Source organism: Meriones unguiculatus, chromosome 12 (genome assembly GCF_030254825.1).
Source record: "Meriones unguiculatus strain TT.TT164.6M chromosome 12, Bangor_MerUng_6.1, whole genome shotgun sequence".
Taxonomy (NCBI): domain Eukaryota; kingdom Metazoa; phylum Chordata; class Mammalia; order Rodentia; family Muridae; genus Meriones; species Meriones unguiculatus.
Genome location: NC_083360.1, coordinates 27,471,650 through 27,491,471, shown reverse-complemented (window position 1 = coordinate 27,491,471; position 19,822 = coordinate 27,471,650). Strand labels below are relative to the sequence as shown.

At 46.9% G+C, this 19,822-nt stretch overlaps 1 protein-coding gene across 9 annotated transcripts in view; it reads left to right on the top strand.

The window, feature by feature from the left end:
* Positions 1-19,822, top strand: part of Jakmip1 (janus kinase and microtubule interacting protein 1) — a 112,233-nt gene that overhangs the window by 34,446 nt on the left and 57,965 nt on the right. For 8 of the 9 annotated variants that reach the window (XM_060365418.1, XM_060365415.1, XM_060365417.1 and 5 more), the window contains exon 2: positions 16,671-16,934. In XM_060365418.1, the coding sequence (XP_060221401.1) occupies positions 16,806-16,934 (129 nt within the window). In that variant the 5' untranslated portion in view covers positions 16,671-16,805. Of the gene's footprint in view, positions 1-12,754; positions 12,854-16,670; positions 16,935-19,822 lie in introns of all 9 variants that reach the window. The other variant, XM_060365414.1, reaches the window with a different exon arrangement.

The window sequence follows — 19,822 nt, the reverse complement described above, 5'->3', positions numbered from 1 at the left end:
GCTAGGCACAGCACTTGGTTGGGTTGCTACCTCTACAGGGATGGTTATGTCTCCTCTCTGTGGTCTCAGTCACTGTGGAGGGACACTCTGAACATCTCTCTGACATCTAACATGCCTCCTAAAGTCCCTAGGACACTCCACACTGGAGTCACACCCAACCCTGCAGCCTGCCGGTCTGGCATCAGCTGCCTTACTCTCCACCCTTTTGATGTTAGAGAATCTGACTTCATTGTTCCTGATCTAGTCTCAGCCTGTGGCCCCAGCACTGTCGCCAGATGCGTTCCCATCACACAGGGGACAACTGTGTGCTCATACCTGACTGCTCTACTCCCCACCTCCCGAGGTGGACTACAGATTCCTTTGCATGCTAGACCGGAAAGGAAGGCTGCCTAGAACCTGGTTCTGACCCGGTGGGTCCTCACTGATCCTGCCTGTGTGACCTGTGCCGGTTGTTTTGGTGGAGCTGTGAGAAGAGGGGGTTGAGTGGCCCTTTGAAGAATCAAACGCAGCAGGAAGGAAGAGCCAGCATGTGGCCAAGGCATGGCTGCATGTACAGGGCAGTGTTCAAGGTTCATTTCGGCTGGGGTGAGGCCTTGGCCAGTAGGGCGGAGAATAAGGAAACTGATGCCAGATTGGCAGGCTGCAGGGTTGGGTGTAACTCCAGGATGCAGTGGAGCGCGCGTCCTAGGGACCTTGGGAGGCTGATCATTCTGAAAAATCTACCCTGTTCCCTCTTTCTAGGCTGAAGCATGCCCCTCCCCCAGTTCATTTTCAGTCTGCAGACATCTGACAGACTTCTTGCCTAATTGCCTAGGGCCCAGAAGGCTTCCTTTCAACTATTTGGCTTGTGAAGTGGGACTTGGAAGGGGATCCGTCTGTTGCCTCTGTGGGAAGCCCCCACCCCTCTGAATGCAGACTGACACCTTAGTGGGTTTTCACTAGGCCGTTTTGATGTGCAGTGACTGAAAGTTATTAACATAATGCATCGGGCTAAAGTGCAGGCAGATTAGCACATCTGTGGAGTTGCTGGTCATCTCTGCCGCCACTGCTGCCTCCTTCATTCTGCCTCTTCTCCTCCTAGGTCCGATCCCCAATGCAGATCCTTAGCTCCCCAGAGCACATGTGCGCTGATTCTTACCCGGGCAGCAGGGCCCCAGACAGTTTGGGTAGGCTACCAAGATGGGTCTGGCACTCAGAGGCTTTATATCATCTGCTGTGTACAAGCCCCAGGCTAGACTCTGTGCACAGTATGGATTCCCGACATGGAGAGCTGACGCTGGGGCCTTTGCTTCCTGGGTGCTGTCTAATGAGACCGACTGCTTCATTTGGCCGGAGAAGTTTAATTTTAGGGCTCAAATGACCAACCAGCAGTTCCATCTTAATATGTAGTGTGTACTAGGAAGAATTAACTTGCCTGTGAGCTCATGAAATGTTGCTTGCAGTAAGGCTGGATTAGGGTACACACACACATTTAATTTTTAACATTTACTTCATTTTATCTACTTGCTTTGTGCATGTGCATCACACTGTGGAGGTCAGAGGACAACTTTTGGGAGTGGGTTCTGTGTTGACCATGTGGGTTCCGGGGATTTAGATGAGGTGAGGTCATCAGGCCTGGCAGCAAACACCTTTACCACCAAACCATTTTGGTGGCATGTGCTTGGGTGTATGTGTGTGTTTTAAAAGCAAAGAATCTCAGAACTTTCAGGTAAAGAAGGGTAAGCTGAACAAAGGGTCCCAGAAGTGTTTTGAGGTTGCCCAGATGCTGTCTGCCTACTATCTGCCTCTGAGCTGCACACTAACGTTGGGAATGGCGCTTTAGGAAGATTGATTTGAAAAAGTAAATGCAGCGGCTAATGAGACAACTCGGTCAGCAGAGCGTGCAGACACGAGGACCGAGGTGTGGCCTCCCTGACCTCGCATAGAGAGCCAGGCACTGTGGTTTATCTGTCATCACAAGGCCGAGGAGGTGGACACAGAAGGATCCCCGGGGCTCCTGGCCAGCCAGGCTAGCCGATCAGTTTGAACTTCAGGGAGAAATTCTGGGTCAAAAGACTAGAGTGGAGAGTCATAGAAGATACAGTGTACAGGTTTACACTGGCCTCTTGCATAAACCTGTACACACACACACACACACACACACACACACACACACACACACTCACACACACTAAGGGAATGCTGGGTTTGAGCGTAGCCTGGTGGTATCACAGTTGCCGGCATGCACAACACCTACCCTTTGGTCCCCTGTACCACACACACAGACAAGCAAGGGCCTTCTGAGTGCTGTGTAAGCCTTTCCATCGCTTGACAAAATTCCTGACAACTTGAGGAAAAGATGCATTTTAGTTCACCATTCTAGAAGTTTCAGGTTTTCAGCTCAGGGTCGGCCTGAGGGAGGCAGAGCACCATGGGAGCAGGAGTGTGTGGTGAAGAAGGGTGAGAGGGGCAGGGAGGCACCAGTGGTCACGGTAATGGCAGTGACAACTGCAGTTCTGTGTGGTGGAGGAAGGCACTGTGAGCCTGTGTGGTCTTAACTGTGCTTGCAAATGCTCTCTCATCTTAGAAACAGCACTGCAGGCTGGGTGTGACTGTTTCATCTCATTTTGCAGAAACCGAGAAACTGAGGCCTAGCCAGGAAACGGGGGTGCAAAGCTCTTGCCCCATCCACTTCACCTTGCTCTCCAGCCCCCATCCCTTTTGTGTGTAGCTTTCAGAGCACTCTGAGTGTGAGTGACAGGTAGTCATGCAAACCTGTAGCCCCAGCCTGGAAAGCTGCAAGGCTCAGGCTGGGGTGAGCTCTGAGAACAAACAGGGAGGGGTGGAAAGGCATCCAGGGAAGCCCACTGGTTAGGCAGAGGGTGCTGGGTCCACCGGACTGTCAATAGTAGGTATTTAAGGGTTGGCCACCTGGGCAGGGCTGGAGGCCCATGAGGCCACCATGTACCTGGAAGATTCGGGCAGAGGCCTGGGGTCAGTAAGGACAGCAGTGTGTCAGTCCTGTCATGGAAGTCTTAGGATCTTGAGAAGGACACATGAACTTGCTGAGCCCCTGTTTCCCCTAAGTAACAGGATAATGGCACACGGCGAAGGTGCTATGGGGTTGCTTATGTCACTGTTTGTGCATAGTCTGTTGTGGACTTGCAACAGCTGGGAAGAAGGGGGCTGGATGATGGAGGCTGTTGACTACCAGGCCAGAACACCTGGACTGTGGCAGCAGATGGGGTGAAAATGATAGACTGGAAGGAATAGAGGCTTCTGGGTAAAGACCCTCTTTATATAGCCTTAGTCTTTTCTTGCTGGTTATGTGTGTGTGTTGTGTATATGTGTGTGTGTGTGTGTGTGTGTGTGAAAGAGAGAAAGACAGAGACAGAGACAGAGAGACAGAGGACAGACAGAGACAGAGAGACAGAGAGACAGAAAGCAATCTGAGCCCTAAGTGGAGGACAGCTGTGGTATTGAGCTGGGGACGTGGTTGTGGAGACATCAGCACCACGTGGCTGCTGTGAGGGCGGCCAGGGCATGGCTATGCAGCACACACTGTCTTTTCTCAGTGGTGTCTAGGGAAATAGATTTACAGAACAGCCTTCTCAGAGGTGCCTTTTAATGATTTTGTATCCTACTGATGGCATCAGAGTAATTTTTTTTTTTTTTTTTCTGGCTGAGAGGGAGGCCAGTGGGTTTCAGGAGGAAGCCAGGCAGAAGCTGAGACAGGCCCCTCCGGCTTGGGCTCTGTTCATCAATATTGGCTGGTTGAGTGCGGCAGCCGTGGATTTGGAGGTGGGCATCTATTCCTGGAGGCAGAAACTTGCTCCATTCAGCAGACAGCCCATGGAGCTGCTGTGTCAGGCCCTGGGGGTGCAGAGGTGGGCTCTTTCCTGATGCTGCCTGAGAGTTCACTCAAGCACAGTGGAGGATCTTAAACAGACCACCCTGAGGGCCAGCACCATTCCCAGCCCCCAGCCATGGGCAGCCTACTTAATTTCTTTTTCTTTTCTTTCCTTGTATTGAAAATAGATTTTTTTCCCCTCAGATAATATATATCCTGACTATGATTTCCCCTTCCTCTATTCCTCTGAGTTCCTCCCCACATCTCCCCCTCATCCAGATCTGCCTCCTTTCTCTCTCATTAGAAGCAAACAGGATTCTAAGGGAATATAATATAATATAATATAATATAATATAATATAATATAATATAATATATCAGAATAGAACAAAACAAACAAGGAAAAGAGTATAAAAAAGGCACAAAAGAAAGCTACAGACACAGAGACCCACTCGTTCACACCTTCAGGAATCCCATAAAAACACTAAACTGGAAGCCATACTATACCTGTAGGGTAACAAGAAACAAAATATATAAATAACTAGAAAGAAAATTAAGAATGAGTTTAAAAATAAGCAAGCAAGCAAGTAAGCAAACAAGCCAACCCTGACAGGATATTAGAGGACAACCTTCAAAGACGCCATTGAGTGTGTTTGCTCTTGGCCATCTGATAATGTGAGGCATGCAGCCTATCCTTCAGAGTGAGACTCCCTTGAAGGAAACTGAATTTGTATTTGCAAGTAGTTGTCATTTGGAGATAGCTTCTCCTTTCAGTTCTAGGACCCCATTTGGTGCAGACTCATGCAGGACCTGTGTATGCAGCCACAGTCTCCGTGAGTTCATATCTTCACAGATGCTGTTGATTCAGAGGCCCTTGTTTCCTTGGTGTCTTCCATTCCCTTGGACTATTACGCTTTTTCTGACTCCTCTTCCACTGGTGTCCCTGAGCCCTGAGGGGAGAGATTTGATGGAGACATTCCATTTATAGGGCAGAGTGTTCCAAGGTCTCTCACTCTCTGCATATTGTCTGGCTGTGGGTCTCTGTACTTGTTCCCATCTGCTGCTGAAGGGAGCTTCTCTGATGATGGCTGAGCAAGGCACTGATCTGTGATTAGGTCATTAGGAGTCATCTTATTGCTACATTTTATTAGTAAAACAATAGTATTTGGTTTTATCCTAGGTCCCTGGTTTATTTATCTCAGGTTCTTAGTCAGTTAGGCAGTGTCTGGAATGGATTCCATCTCGTGGAACTGGCCTTCAGTCAAATCAATCAGACATTGGTTGATCACTCCCACAAGCTTTGCGCCAGCATTGCACTAGCACATCTTATAGGCAGGACACCATTGTAAATCAAAGGGTTTGTGTCTGGGTTGGTGTTTATGCTTTTCCTTTAGTAGCATGCTAAGTACCTTCCTGTGCCAAAGGTGCTAGCCTGGAGGGGTAAAAAGTCAATGCAGGCACCAGCTCAAGCTCTCCATGTTCAATGAGTTGCGTAGGCATTGTCTTTAGCAATAGGGCCTTGTCGTTAGTTTGTGGAAAGTAACCTATAGTCTTGGCAATAGCCTGGGTTGTTTGAGAGTTCCCATGGGACTCCTTTGGTCAACAACTCAGTTCAGTGCAACCCAGTTTTGTTCTGGAAGCTTTATTTGGTGACAAGGGATGTCTAGTTGAGGCTCTCTCTCCCCTATTACTTGGCAATTTCATTTAAATCACTTTCATATATGTATATATTTTAGGAAGTGTCTGCTGTATTAAGTTTCCATACTACCCCTCAAATGGCCCTTAATTTTATTTTTAGCTCACTCTCCCCATATTCCTTCCCTTGTCCCTCTCTTACCTCCCTCTTTCCACTTCTCATTACAGTCTCTCCCTATTCATCTATAACTATCTACTCTATTTTCCTTTCCAAGGAATATCTATCTGCCCTCCACCATAGTCCCTTACTCTGTACCTGACCTCTGTGGGTGTATGTGTAGCTTGGTTATCATTGACTAACTTAAAAGCTGATATTCAGGTTACCTCACTTAGGATTTTTTTTCTAGTTCTATCCATTTACCCTCAAAGTTAATGATTTCATTTTTTAGAAGCTTATTAATATTCCATTGTGTAAATGTACCACATTTTTCTTTATCTATTCATCTGCCGAGAGACAACTAGGTTGTTTCCAGTTCTGGATGTTATGAATAAAGAGCAGTGAATGTGGTTGAGCATGTGTCTTTGTGATAAGATGAAACATTCTTTGGGAACATGCCCAAGAGTGGTATAGCTGGATCTTGAGGTAATTAATTCCTATCTTCCCAAGAAACTGCCACACTGATTTCCATAGTGGCTGTATAACTTTGCATTCCCACCAGCAATGAATTATTCCACATCTTCTCCAGCATGAGCTGTCACTTGTTTGATTGATCTTAGCCATTCTGATGGATGTAAATTGAAATCTCAAAGTAATTTTGATTTGCATTTTTCTGATGACTAAGGATGTTGAACATTTCTTTAAGCCTTTCTCAGCCATTTGGGTTTTCTCTTTTGAGAATTTTCTGTTTAGATCTATACCTCATTTTAAAAATTGGGTTATTTGTTTTCTTGATATCTAGTTTTTTTGAGTTCTTTATATATTTTGGATATTACCAGTCTATCAGATGTGTAGTGGATTAAAAAAAATCTTTTCCCTGTCGTTTTGTCCAAATGATGGTGTCCTTTGCCCTGCAGAAGCTTTTTGGTTTTATGAGTTTTGTGCAGGGTGATAAGTATGAATCTGTTTGTATATTCAGCCTTTAGTTTGACCAGTACCATTATTTTGGAATAGAGACCGAAAGACAGCTCAGCATGACCAGAGTCAAAATTGAGAGTCTGTGTTAAGCCAGCTGTATTGAGCCAGCTAGTGACTGCCTAGAGAGAAACACTTCTCCCAGAACAGCCTTTGAATACACATCACAGGGAGTATTTAAGGACAAAGAACAGAAAAACTACATCCTGGTTGACAGTTGCAGGGGGAAGCAAGCAAACAGGAGCCAAGAACATGCAGTTATCTGGGGCATTTGACCCCACCTTTCTAGTATAGGGTTGGGTGCTTTCCCATGGGACTTTTCATGGCAGGGATAGAAAAGGGGGAGGGTCAGTTTCAGTTTAAACCAGAAATGGCTCCAGCTGAGACAAGATAAAGGAATTTTTGCTCTATCACAAATTTGTTGGAGATGTCTTTTTTTTTTTCCCCAGTATATTTCTGGCTTTTTTTTTTTTTTAATTAAAAACCAGTTGTCCATAGGAATGTGAATTTATGTCCTGGTGCTCAGTTCTATTTCCTTGATCAATGTCTCTGTTTTTTTTTTTTTTTTTTTTTGCCAGTACCATGCTGTAACTCTGTAGAAAAATTTGAGGTCAGGGATGGTGATAATTCTAGCAGTTCTTTAATGATTCAGGATTGTTTCAGAGCTCCTGGATTTTTTTGTGTTTCCATATGAAACTGAAAATTCTCCTACTACTTTCAGCCACTAGGAGTCCATGGTGGAATTTTGAGGATCTTTTCTGTATGTTATTGTATCATGTGCAAACAATACTTTAATTTTCTCTTTTCCAATTTGTATCCCTTTGATTTCCTTAATTGTCTTACTACTTTAGCTAAGACTTCAAATACTATATTGAATAGATAAGGAGTGGACAACCTTATCTTGTTACTGATTTTAGTGGATTTGCTTTGAGTTTCTCTCCATTTGACTTGGTATTGGCTATGGGATTTACTATAAATTGCTTTTATATTGAAGTATGTTCCTTGCATCCCCAATCTCTCCAGGACTTTTATCGTGAAGGGATATTGAGTTTTGTCTAAGGCCTTTTCTGGATCTAATGAAATGATCATATGGCTTTTGTTTTTCAGGTTTTTTTTTTTTTAATATGGTAGATTCATTTATTGATTTGTGTATGTTGAACCATCCCTGCATTTTGGGGTGAAGTCTACTTGATTGTGGTGGATGATCATTTTGATGTGCTCTTAGATTTGATTTGCTCATATTTTATTGAGAATTTTTGCATCTATGTTCATAAAGGAAGCTGGTTTGCAACTCTCTTTGTTGAGTCTTTATGTGGTTTGGGTATCAGGATAACTGTGGCCTTGTAAAACAAATTAGGTAACATTCATTTCTTCTGTTTCTGAGGTGTATCGGCATGAACTTTCCTTTGAAGGTCTGGTAGGATTCTGCACTAAACCTGGGCTTTTTGTTGTTACCATTGGCAGACTTTTAGTAACTGCTTCTATTTTACTAGGGGTTATAGGTCTGTTTAAATGGCTTATCTGATCTTGGTTTAACTTTACTAAGTGCTATCTATTGACAAAATTATCCATTTCTTTTAGGGTTTGCAAGGTATTTAAAGTATGTCTTTATGATTCTCTTGACTTCCTCAGTGATGTCCCCTTTTCATCTCTAATTTTGTTGATTTGGATATTCTCTTTCTGCCTGGTAGTTTGTTAGCTTTACTGTTTTTCTCAAAGAACCAACTCTTTGTTTCGTTGATTCTTTGTGTTATTTGTTTGTTTCTATTTTATTGGTTTCAGTCCTGAGCTTGATTATTTTTTTCCTGTCTACTCCTTTTGAGTGTGATTTCTTCTTTTTGTTCTAGCACTTTCAGGTGTGCTGCTAAGTTACCAATATGAAATCTCTTCAAAATTTTTTATGTAGTCATTTAGTGCTGTGAACTTGCCTTTTAGAACTACCTTCATTGTGTTTTATAAGTTTAGGTGTGTTGTATATTCCTTATTTTTAGATTTAGTCTTTTCATGGTGTCCCTGATTTCCTGGATGTTTTGTGCCAAGACTTTTCTTGTTAGATTTGACATTTTCCTTGACCTGGGTATTCATTACTTCTATGGAGTCTTAAATACCTGAGATTCTCTCTTCCATCTCTTGTATTCTATTAGTGAGGCAAGCCTTGTATTTTATTAGTGAGGTTCCTGTTTGAGTTCCTAAGTTTTTCATTTACAGATTTCCCTCAGTTTAGGTTTTGTTTATTGATTCTATTTCTACTTTCAGGTCTTGAACTGTTTTATTCATTTCATTCCACTGTTTGTGATTTCTTTAAGGGTTTTATTCATATCCTCTTTAAGGACCTCTATCATATTTATGATGGCTATTTGAAGATCTTTGTTTTGTGCCTAAGCTATTTCAAGGCCTACTGTGACAGGGTTTATGGGCTTTAGTCAGGACCTGTTGTCCTGGCTGTTATTTTTTGTCCTTTTACAATGGTGTCTAGGCATCTGGGTTTGTCATGATTATGATTCTAGGTGCTGATATTTGGTCTTGTCTGTTTTTGGGTGGATATCTTGTGTAGGAAACCTTGAAACTGGCTTAAGACACCCCAAGACCAAGTTCTCAGAACAAAGGAGAGGAAAAGGGGGCAGGGGTAAAGGATAAAGACAGGGGATAGAGGAATTAGGGAGAGAGGACAAAGGAGAAGGGGAAGGGATATTTTCAGGAGGATGGGGATATGACAAAAGATACTGCCTCTGGTTAGAGAGTAGACAGATGTGGCCAATAGGCAAATGGTGGTTTAATAGTTAAAAAGTAAACCCTGTTGTGTTAGGATGAGGCATTTAGTTTTAATTGGACATGTTAGTTAGGTTGAGCCAAAGGGGGTGTTTGATTTCTGGCCTTCAATACTTCGACAGCTAGATGTTGGTAGTCAGCTTTAGGAGGAGAAATTAACCAAACAAAGGAATAGACCTTGGGGGCTAGCTTTAGGAATGTAATCTAGTAGTTTTTAGCAAGGCAGAGGTAACTGGGGAGAAAGGCAAGGTCTGCTGGAGCCATGTTTGCCATGATGGCTAGAGTCCCTTTGTTTGGTTCACTGGTTTCTGTTGCTCTCTCTGGTTCTTAGGAGGGTGTGGTGGCTGTGTCTTGGTTGGTAGGAATTCCGCTAGGATCCTGCTAGGTGTGGCCACTGGGGAGTCCAGCTAAAATATGTTTCTAGGTATTGGGTGCTGACACTTAGAAATGGGGGGTTGGGGAGGGCATAAGGGGTTCATGGAGGGAGAAAAGCAGGGTGTTTCACCAGGAGTAGCTTAGACCCCTGGGAATAGGGGCTTAGAGTGTGGAGAGGCCACAACTGTAGTCGGCTACTTATCTAGGCTTGAGACTCCAGGATTGGATTTGGAGGAGAGGAGGGAGAGTGAAAATCTATAGCTCATCTACCTGCTTTGCTGGCCTACTTTCTTCTCTGGCAGGTGAGGTTGGCAGCTTCCCAGGGAGTTCCTGCTGGAGTTGGGGGCTGGGATAAGGGGATGAGTGAGGAGATCTGTACGATGTGCTAGAGATGGGGGCAGGGAGAGAAAGAGGTTGTCTTTTACAGAGCTGGGGTAAGCCTTGGGGATTGGCTTTGGAGGAGAGGAGGGAGGAGTGAAGATGTGAAGGAGTGCCCTTGCAGTTTTCGCAGGTAGCTTTTCTTCCTTTATCAAGGTGGGCTGTGGGGGATGGTAGCGGGACTCTATCTCAAAGCATTCAGAGACATCTGAGCTCATGCGCAGGCAACACCGGCCTGCACATGGTGCCTACCTGTCTTCTGTGATGTCGGGGGAACTGCGGTGCTTTAGGGAAGCAGCTGTGGGAACCTCTGCCTGGCTTGCTCACCTTTCATCCCCAGGGCTTGGCCTAGGGCAGGTGCTGCATGGACTTGGTGGTGTGTCCCTCTAAGGAATGTGAGTGAAACTGGCTCTGGAAGATTTAAGTACAGGCATGAGGCCGCATAGAGAGGAAGAATCAGTGCGGGAATATGGAAACTGACAAGATCAAAGTATGGGTACCACCAAGGTCCACGTTTGTGAACCACGAGTTTTTACTGGGGTTGCTTACAGGAGTATTTACAGGAGCAGGAATGACTCAAAAACAGCCGCACCATCAAAGCCCACCCCAGCGTGGGCGACAGCTCATGGAGACCTGTAGGTACTTGACAGGTCAGAGAGTGTCTATTCCTGCAAGCTGCCCCGCCTCAGTCTCCCTGGGTGTCCTCACTGCCTACGTAATCTCGTAATCTCGAGGAGAGAGAAGTCTCACTCAGCTGGCACATCTGGGGGTTTCCTGACACTTCTAAGCTGTTTCCTTCCTGGGCTGTAAGGAGCCTTCCCTGGGAAAGGCCATGGTACCGTCTGCAGACAGGGTCGAATGAGACAGAGTGAGGGACAGCAAGAAGCAAGCCCCTCTTGCAGTGTGGGTGTCTCTGCAGCTACACTGCACCTCCCTCTGTCCTCTTTCCCTGTGCCTGGTTGATACTGGGGACATGCTGGTGAGCTAAACTGGTAACAAATGGAGACATGGGCTCCTGATCCTCAAGCAGTGGACTGTTCCTTGATGGGCTCGCTCACCTGTGTGTGTGTGTGTGTGTGAAGCTATTCACCGTGTAGAGACGTGATGCTCGTATGTGTTTCCTGCAGCCCAAGAAAAGGCCTGAAATCCTCATTTGTCTAGGAGACACAAATGCAAAATGCCCCTCCCTGCACAGGAAGGCCTGCTGGGCAGGAGCCAGCACCAGAGACTGGAAATCAGCTGGCGTCTGGGCTACGTTGCCAGGTGATGCAGTCACCCAGCACTAGGTCTGAGAATGGTGCACCGAAGCCATCACATCATCATATGGAAAGCAGTGCTCAGCTTAGAGTTTGCTGGAATTGACTAGCAGGTCACGTGGCAAACCCTTGAAGCTGATGGGCTTGGAGGAAAAGCAACTATTGAACTGTTGTAGACACTAGCCAGGAAAACAAACAAACAAAAGGAACTGGTATTGGGACCCACTCATCTGCAAGGCTGGGGAATGTGGTCAACATTGCATTGTAAAGCAGTGTGACAGAAAGAGCCACACAGAGGTGTGACCACACCCTTGCACACATCCCTTAGCTGTGAGGCCAATATGAGGATGCAGTATGCTTAGGGGTTGGGTCTCATTCCCCTGGCTTTCTCTTTCCTTAACTCTTTGGTCTAAGCCTAGGCTTGAGCTTCGGATATTCCTGCCTCAGCCTCGCAAGTATCTTGAAATTATAGGCCTGAGCCACCAAGCCTAACTATGGCCACCATTCTTTGAGTGTCTGCTCAATGCCTGGCTCTGTGCTGAGGACCAGTGATCTTCAGCAGGAGCTTGTGGCTCTGGCTGGTAATTGTCTTGATTGCAATCACTTGTTTGAGTCTCTTTTTTTTTCATGCAGAAAGGATGTGGTGGCGATACTATGCCTACAGTTTATTTTAGGCAAAACATTATCATTTCATTATCGGAAATGCCTTGGAAAATATAGAGGAAGAGCAGACTAAAATCCACCTCTGTACCCCTCACAGGAGTAGGAAGGGTCCAAAAAAGAGGTTCTTAGATTGTATTCCACTGTTTCCTTATGTGGCTTGCTTCCCTGGCCTCAGCTTCCAAAGGAAGATACCATTACTGCAGTGCTGAAAGGGGACGTTTCAAAACTGACCATGAGAACAGGCTAGACCATAGGTTTCCAGGGACTGTACCAGGCTGTCCATCAGAACACCTCTGCTGGTGTTGAAGGGACCAACATTCCCTCTCCGAGTCTTTCCCCCCTCACCATTTCTCAACTCCCATGATACTGGTATGCCAAGGTATTAGGTGACAGTCTGAAATGCTTATCAGGGGACTTCTCTGTTTTCATGGTAGCCAGCCATCCTGTGGTGGGTATGTGGTGGGACTCCCAGTCAAAGCTGGAATAGGTTCTGGGAGGTGATGGTGTAATGGATTCAAGTCCAGGCTGGCTGTGGTCTGTGAACCATTGTTTGTTGCTGCCTTCCCTGAGGCAGGGGTGGCTGCTCAGTGGCCTGTGGAGATTAGGTTATCTTGCTCCGTGGAGCACTGGGCAGAATGTTTTTGTTAAAGCTGGGCATGGGCAGGGCCTACTCTGGGCTGGCACTTCCCTGCTAACATTTCATTATGTTATCTGCCAGGGTGAAGTTTCCAGGCTGGGGCCTCAGCAGCAGGAGGTCCCTCCAGCACTCTGAAGAGTGGAGCTTTGAGATCAGGTGTCTGTGGGTTGTGTTCTTGAGGTATGACTTGGGTATGGCCCTTGCCTTGCGAATGGCATCATTTCTGGCCAGAGCTTCTGTTCTTAAGACAGTAAGCCTTCCTCCTGCCCCATGCGTCCTTTGCAGGGCATGTCCTGATGATCTCACCCTGAGGCCTGCAGCAGATGAGCCTGACAGGGACTCAGTCTAGCTCCTACTCAGGAGCTGTCCAATATTTTGATCTTGTAATCCTCAAAGCTTCAAATGCCACTTTGCATAAATAAGTATACCACACCAAATAACAAAAACATGCTTAGGGCCACTTCAGAAGTCGTAGTAAATTCTGCCCTAATCATGGGTCAGAATTCATTGACTGATTCTTCATGAAACACGTTAGCAACACAAACAGCAGTTAAGGAATCTCTTACTATGTTTATTTATTCATTTATTGTATGTGAATGCACATGTGTGGAAGTCAGAAGACAGCTGGGAGGAGTCGCCTCTTGCCCTCTGCTATGTGGGTTCCAGAGACTGAACTCAGCAAGCACCCTCACCCGCTGAGGCAATCTCACAAGCTCCAAATAACATTTTTAGAAATCCAACATTCTAACACTACACAAAGAGATGCTAATTTGATATTCACACGCTGAACAATGAAGGTAGGAAGGAACATAAAACAACAACAACAACAACAAACAACTTTAGTTTTCCTTATTGGAACTGAGATGGAGCCAGGTTGCTCCCTGCAGCCTCAGCCTTGCATGGTGCAAAGGGTGAGTGCTGTGTGCTCAGAGCCGAGGGTGATGACATCATGTGATTATGGTTTGATTCCAAGTTAAGCCTTGGGCTTCACGCTCTCAGATATTATTGTTGCCAGCTTCCTCTTGGCTCCCATATGCAGTTGCGGGGCCGCAGCAGGGGGCAGAGGCCCACTGGGAAGCCACTGTGGAGCCACTGTGCTCTGGGTGGTTGAGTTAGAGCTGGTGGAGTAGGCTGGTCGCTGCTCAGTTAGTGGTTGTCCCCTATTCGTTGACTGATTTCTGTCTCCTATTCTCTTTCTTTTTTTTTTTTTCCTATTCTCTTTCTGCCTCTTGTGGCTTAATGTTTCCATTTCCTTTAAGAGGAGCTCAGTTTGTTCCTCTCTCAAAACTGTTTCAGGAGCAGCGCAGAATTTGTAACCTATATCTCTAAGTTGTCTAAGTCTCGCTTGGATGAACAGTGTTCTATAGTATCTGCATGGGAGTGTGCCGTGGGGCCTGGTTTCCTCTGAAACCCCCCAATCATGCCCTCATCCACTCCTCCTCATCCATTCCGTGTCCCCCGGGTCATGTGTCCCTCTCCCAGCTTTTGTCCCTAAGTTGCAAGCACCCAGCACGCTGTTCTTTCTGCTCCAGCAAACTGGTGTCTGTCAGATTAGTGAAGAGTGAAAAGTGTTCGTTTTTAGTGTGCTTACTCACTCCCTCTCAAGAGCTCTTTCCATTCTTATGTAGATCATAGTTTTAGAACATTTTATGTTTTCTATTTGTTCCGCTGTTCAGTCTGATTGTCTTGTTTGTTTTTATTTTTGTTTTCGTTTTAGACGGTCTCACTATGTGTCCCTGACTGGCCCAGAACACTCTGTAGCCTACTCTGGCCTGAAACTCAGTCCTCTGCCTGTCAAGTGCTGGGGTTAAAGACATGCACTACATAACCAGGTAGACTGAGTTTCTGACCTACAGGTCATTGTGCCTCTCTCTGGAGCATTTCTCTTAGCCGTCTTAAAAGGGGACGTCTGTGTGTCTTGGCTGACTTTGTTTTCTGTTTGTCTTGAGTTTATAGTCTCTGAAGTATAATTTCACAGGTGACCGAATTGCAGGTTGACTTTCCCCTCGAAACGCTGTTTTGCTCCATTTTTTTTTTCTCACATCATTTCTGCAGAGACATCTGCTAAATTCTTATCCTTGTTTCTCTGTAGTCAAGATATTTCCCTTTGGTCTTGTTTTAGGATTTTCTTTTCCTTCATCTCTGATCGCCTGCTGCTCACATATGATCTACTCAAGTGCAAATACAGTTTGCAGATCTGTGATTTGGTGTCTGTTAGTTGGGGAAGACTACACACACGGCTTCAAATAGTCCTGTGGTCCTTTCTCTCATTCTTCCATTTCCACCTGTGTTGGAAAGTTTTATATCAATATGACACAAGCTAGAGTCCTTTTAGAAGAAGGGACCACAATTGAGACAATGTCCCCAGCAGATTAGTTTATGAGGATGCCAGTAAGCAAGCCCTTTCCCCGTGGCCTTTTCATCAGCTCCTGCCTCCAGGTTCTTGCCCTGTTTGAGTCCCTGCCCTGATTTCCATCAGTGATGAAGTGTGATGTGGAAGTGTTGGCTGAAATAAGCTGAAGTTCCTCCTCAAGTTGTTTTTATTGTGTTTGATCACAGCTATCAACCTAGCAAAATTCACTGCTTTCTCAATGTTTTGCTATTAAAACTACCCTCAGTCCTTGGATTGTCTGGTCCCTTTCTCCATTTGTTTTCCATTGCTTTTCAGTTTGAAGACACTATGTTAGCATCTGTGAGCTCATGGATGGACTCTGTACACTATCAGTGCACGCGTGAGCTCATAGACTCTTCAGCTCTGCAGTCCTGCACAGAGCACATGAAAGTCTTGTCTCAGTTCTCCTTTGGTGTTTTTCACTTGGACATCTCGTTATCCTTTCCTGGATTTTTCATCTCTGCTTACAGACCATCTGTTCTTCCATGCTGTCTGCTTTTTTCCTCCGAGGCTCTTTGCACGTTATTCAGAATTACTTTAAAGTCTAAGTCTGGGTCTAATCTTTGATGTTTTTGCCTTTAGTATACCATGTATTGTTTTATTGGGAGCTGGGTCTGTTGCAAAAGGAACTGGGGCTGGTTCTTGGGGAGCTGGTCTCTGCTTTAGCTCTCTGTGGGGCATCACTTTGCCCAAGGACCTCAGTTCTCTGATGGATCTAATACATTTCCTTATTTTCATCTTGTTTACCTTTCTCTGGATTCCAGGTTTCTTCTGTGTTGGACTAAATGATTTCTCTTTATCTTCTCTTCCTTCCTTCCTCCTTCATCCCCTTTCATGAATCATCCCCACCTTCACTGGGCATCACTTTAGCCGTGTGGCCATGTGGCAGGTAATGGTATTCCCCTCCCTGGAACTTCTCTTGTTTTGGGGGTAGGAGGAGGGGTTTAGCCTGGGCCCTTGGTGGCAAGGTGTGGTATCCCAGAATCTGCCCATTCAGAGATCTCACTTGCTTGTCCTGTGTTACCTTTGGACATAGTAAGATGGTAAGGCCAGTACCAGTTTCTGTTATGAGCTGTGTAACCTGGCACTTGGTTGGTGTGTGCCTCAGTTTCTTCATCTGTAACATGGATGACATAATTTACCTGGTACAGGAGGAATAATTAACTATGAGGCTGAGTCATCCATTTCAGAGTGTGACACTGACCTTGCTCCAGAGTTACTGGCATGTCGGGAGGAGGGCATGGCACATTACTTCATATCCTCTGCCATGTGCTTTAGCTTCTTGGGTGAGACCCTGGGATGCCTTTAGAAACTGCACCCATGTGCTGTGCCCTCAAGAGGCCAGAACTGGAGCAGAGCTACACAGTGTGTTCCTCTGGGGCCATAATATGGGAGTTGTTTGGAGATGCTGTTCAGGACCCAAGGATAGTGAGCCTCTGCCCATAACATCTCCCAGGTGACTCTAAGGTAGCTCCGGTGAGCTACCATAGGTCAGGCTTATGAGTGGTACACCTTCTGAGGGTGAGGCAAGTGTGTAGCCCTGGGGTTCCCAGGCTAGGGGTACACTTCCTATGTGCCTACTCAGCTTCTTCTCTCCACACACAGAATCACAAGTGATGGTGTGCACAGTGGATGAGTGGGGCCCTGCACGACTGGTTGGCTCAGTGGAGCTGGTAGCTGTGCTTGCTGGCGGCCGGGCGTGAACCTCAGGACCTCGACGTCTCACTCCAAGAGGGAAACATGTCTAAAAAGGGCCGTGGCAAGGGTGAGAAGCCTGAGGCGGAGACGGACTCTGTGCAGATGGCCAATGAAGAGCTACGCGCCAAGCTGACCAACATCCAGATCGAGTTCCAGCAGGAGAAGAGCAAGGTGGGTTGGGGCCCTTGGTGTCACCCCAGGCTCGGCCGTGAGCACTGGGCTGTGAAGGGTGTAATCCCAGGGTCTGAGCCTCAGCTGCCCCTTTGAGAACAGGAGGCAGCTGTGACAGTTTTCTGTCACATGCTGCCTGTGACCTTGATGGGGCAGCTTCCCTTCCCTGCAAGATGGAGGTGACAGCAGGGGTTATGGGCAAGTCCTCTGTGAGGAGCCTGGGTCTGCCATGGGAGCTTTCTCACCCTCGTAGGGCATGTGTGGGCTTTGGAGCCTGTTAGGACAGTACCTGGCTGGGGAAAACAGTCAAGACACAGCCTTGATGTCGACACAGGACTGTCAGGGCTCTCCAGCTTTCTGGTTCATAGACCTGGTGGCCTCCCTCTTCACTTCAGCCAGATTGGCTTCCTGGTCTTGGTGATGTCACTGCCTTAAATCACCGGTGAGTGACTTAAAGTCTCCCAACCCTTGTTCTGAGCTGGTAGGTGGTGATGTACTAGACCAAGGCTGTCCTAAATGTCTGATATAACAGCTACAGGGGAAAGCACCACTGACTTAGACTTGGCTGTGGCCGTGGTTGTGACACGGAAAGGTCTAAGGTTCCTCAGGGCAGGGCAGATCCTGGGGGAACTGGTCACATCATCTTTACAGTCAGAAGCAGAGGGCAGTTAGTATGAGCCAGGGCTCAGCTTGCTTTCTCCATTTTTATGCAGCCCTGGGCAGTCCACCCAGGGTGCTCCCCAGTGCAGAAGGGTGCTCCCGTATCATTTAACATAATTAAGATAACCCTCTGACATGCCCAGAGGCCCATCTTTCAGGTGGTTCTAACACCTGCCAGGTCGACTGTTAATGCTAACCACCGCAGATGGGATCTGGACCCCATGTAATGTCCTCATTTTATACTAATCTCCTCATTACAGGTCCATTCCAAAGCCGTTCTAACACCCCAATGTTCAAAACTTTAGCTTGTCTGTTTTGTGAGACATAACTGAGCCCTCACACCAGGTTAGCTGTGGTCTAGCAGGTGCTATAAGTATAGAAGACAGACCTATGGGAGTCTCCTGTCACTAGGCTGCCTTCATCTCTGGGACTTGTGGGGGTCTCCACCTGGCCATCTCCTGGCTGCTGTCTCCTTCAAGTCACCCCCTATGGTCTCCACAGGGCTTTGCCTGTCCAATTACTGGGACAAGTTTTGTTCTCAGCGTGCTCAGTAGATCATCACCCCCCCCCCAACATGCATGAAAAGCACAAAAGTGAACTTTGTAATTTCATTTAGGAGCCATTGACTACCATATCACCCTAACCAGCGAGGTCATGTTAATGGTGTCCTTATGTTAGCAGAGGACAGGTGTTAAAAGCTTTAGGGTGAGAAGGGAATGCAGGGCAAGTGTTCCTCCTATCATTCATTCAGTGAGGGCCCTGCCCGTGCAGCTTGCTGTGAGCTGGGTGACCTGCGTTTGCACAAGGTGACAGAGAAGCAGCCCCTCCCCTTCCCTGGGGGTGTAGAGACATACAGGAGCTAGAGTTGCGTGCTGACCCTGCAGGGCAAGCTGGTCCTGTGAAGGCTTCTTGGGGCCATCTCAGAGCTGGCCCCAAGGGTTTTGCTGGCTGGGGAGGAAGCAAACGGATACACACAGCCTCAAGTGTTCAACAGCCCCCATGAACAACCCAAGTGTCAGTTGGTGACAGGGTAGATGGGTGTCTGGCTGGCAGGGTGGAATTATAAGCCTCAAAATGCCCGGAGTCTGAGGTAATGTCAGGAGAGCAGAGAAATCACAGCAACCAGTCCATACTGTCCACCCTGAGGCCGGCCCTAGCCTTGGGCAGCAGAAGTGAATCAGATCTTGACCCTACCCTCAAGGGGTCAAATGGCCTTGCTCCCAGGCCTTGGGTGTCGGGACCCAGGGCTCTTCCAGTAGCTGCTATTACAGCTCTTGGGCCTTGGATGTTGGGACCCTTACATCTGGGCTTGACATTTCCCTGAAACTCTGCAAGCAGCAAGGAACTGCAGTCTCTGGCCTTTAGCTTTTGAAACATGCCACCCTCTGCTGCATTCTCTGTGCTTCCACTGTCCTGAGCTGTCTCCTGCCTCAGCTCCCTACAGTCTTTGCCCAGTCACTCTCTGTGACTCTGCTGCCTTCTTGATGTGGTGCTGCCTCGGCCACTACCAAGGCAACAGCTGCCATCACCTCTGCTGTTACCCTTACCTGCTCATTCTGCCCTGCCCATGGGTGAAGCTTACTGTGGACAAGACTTCTCAGGAGAACCTCTTACAACACCAAGGGACAGCCTAGGAGGGTGTGTCACTCTGGGTCAAATCCTGGAGGGGGCGTGGCAGGGAATGGCATGCAAATGTGGTATTAATAATTTCTACCAATCACAACACAACTTTCAGTTCTATGGAGGTCCAGTTGCAGGCTTTGCACTGCATCACTAGCCTGCTTTTTTTGTGTAAGGGAAGTGCCCTACTCCAGTGAGACAGCTGCAGGGTGAGCCAGGCCCTCTAGAGTTCACAAAGCCCCAAGGCTGAGGCCCCCTGTGTTAGCTACTCTTCTCAGTGCTGGGAACACAAAGATTCTGACAGGAAGAGCCTCAGGGCGGAGAGCCCTTTATGGAGGGCAGGTTTATTGTGACCCACCTTTCCAGAGGACTCATCCATCATGGCAGGGGAGGCCGGCCAGAGCAGAGCTGACAGACAGTTCATGCCAGGGAAGCGGAAAAAGGAGGCTTGCTGGAACCTAGCTGGTGTTCTCCCTTTTCCTCTTGTTCCATGTGGCCCCCAGGCCATAGGATGGTGCCCCCCAGCTGCAGGGTGGGTCTTTCCTTTTAGGCAATCCTCTCCAGAGAATCCTCATCTCCAGGGTGAGTATAAAACCGGTCAAGTTGGT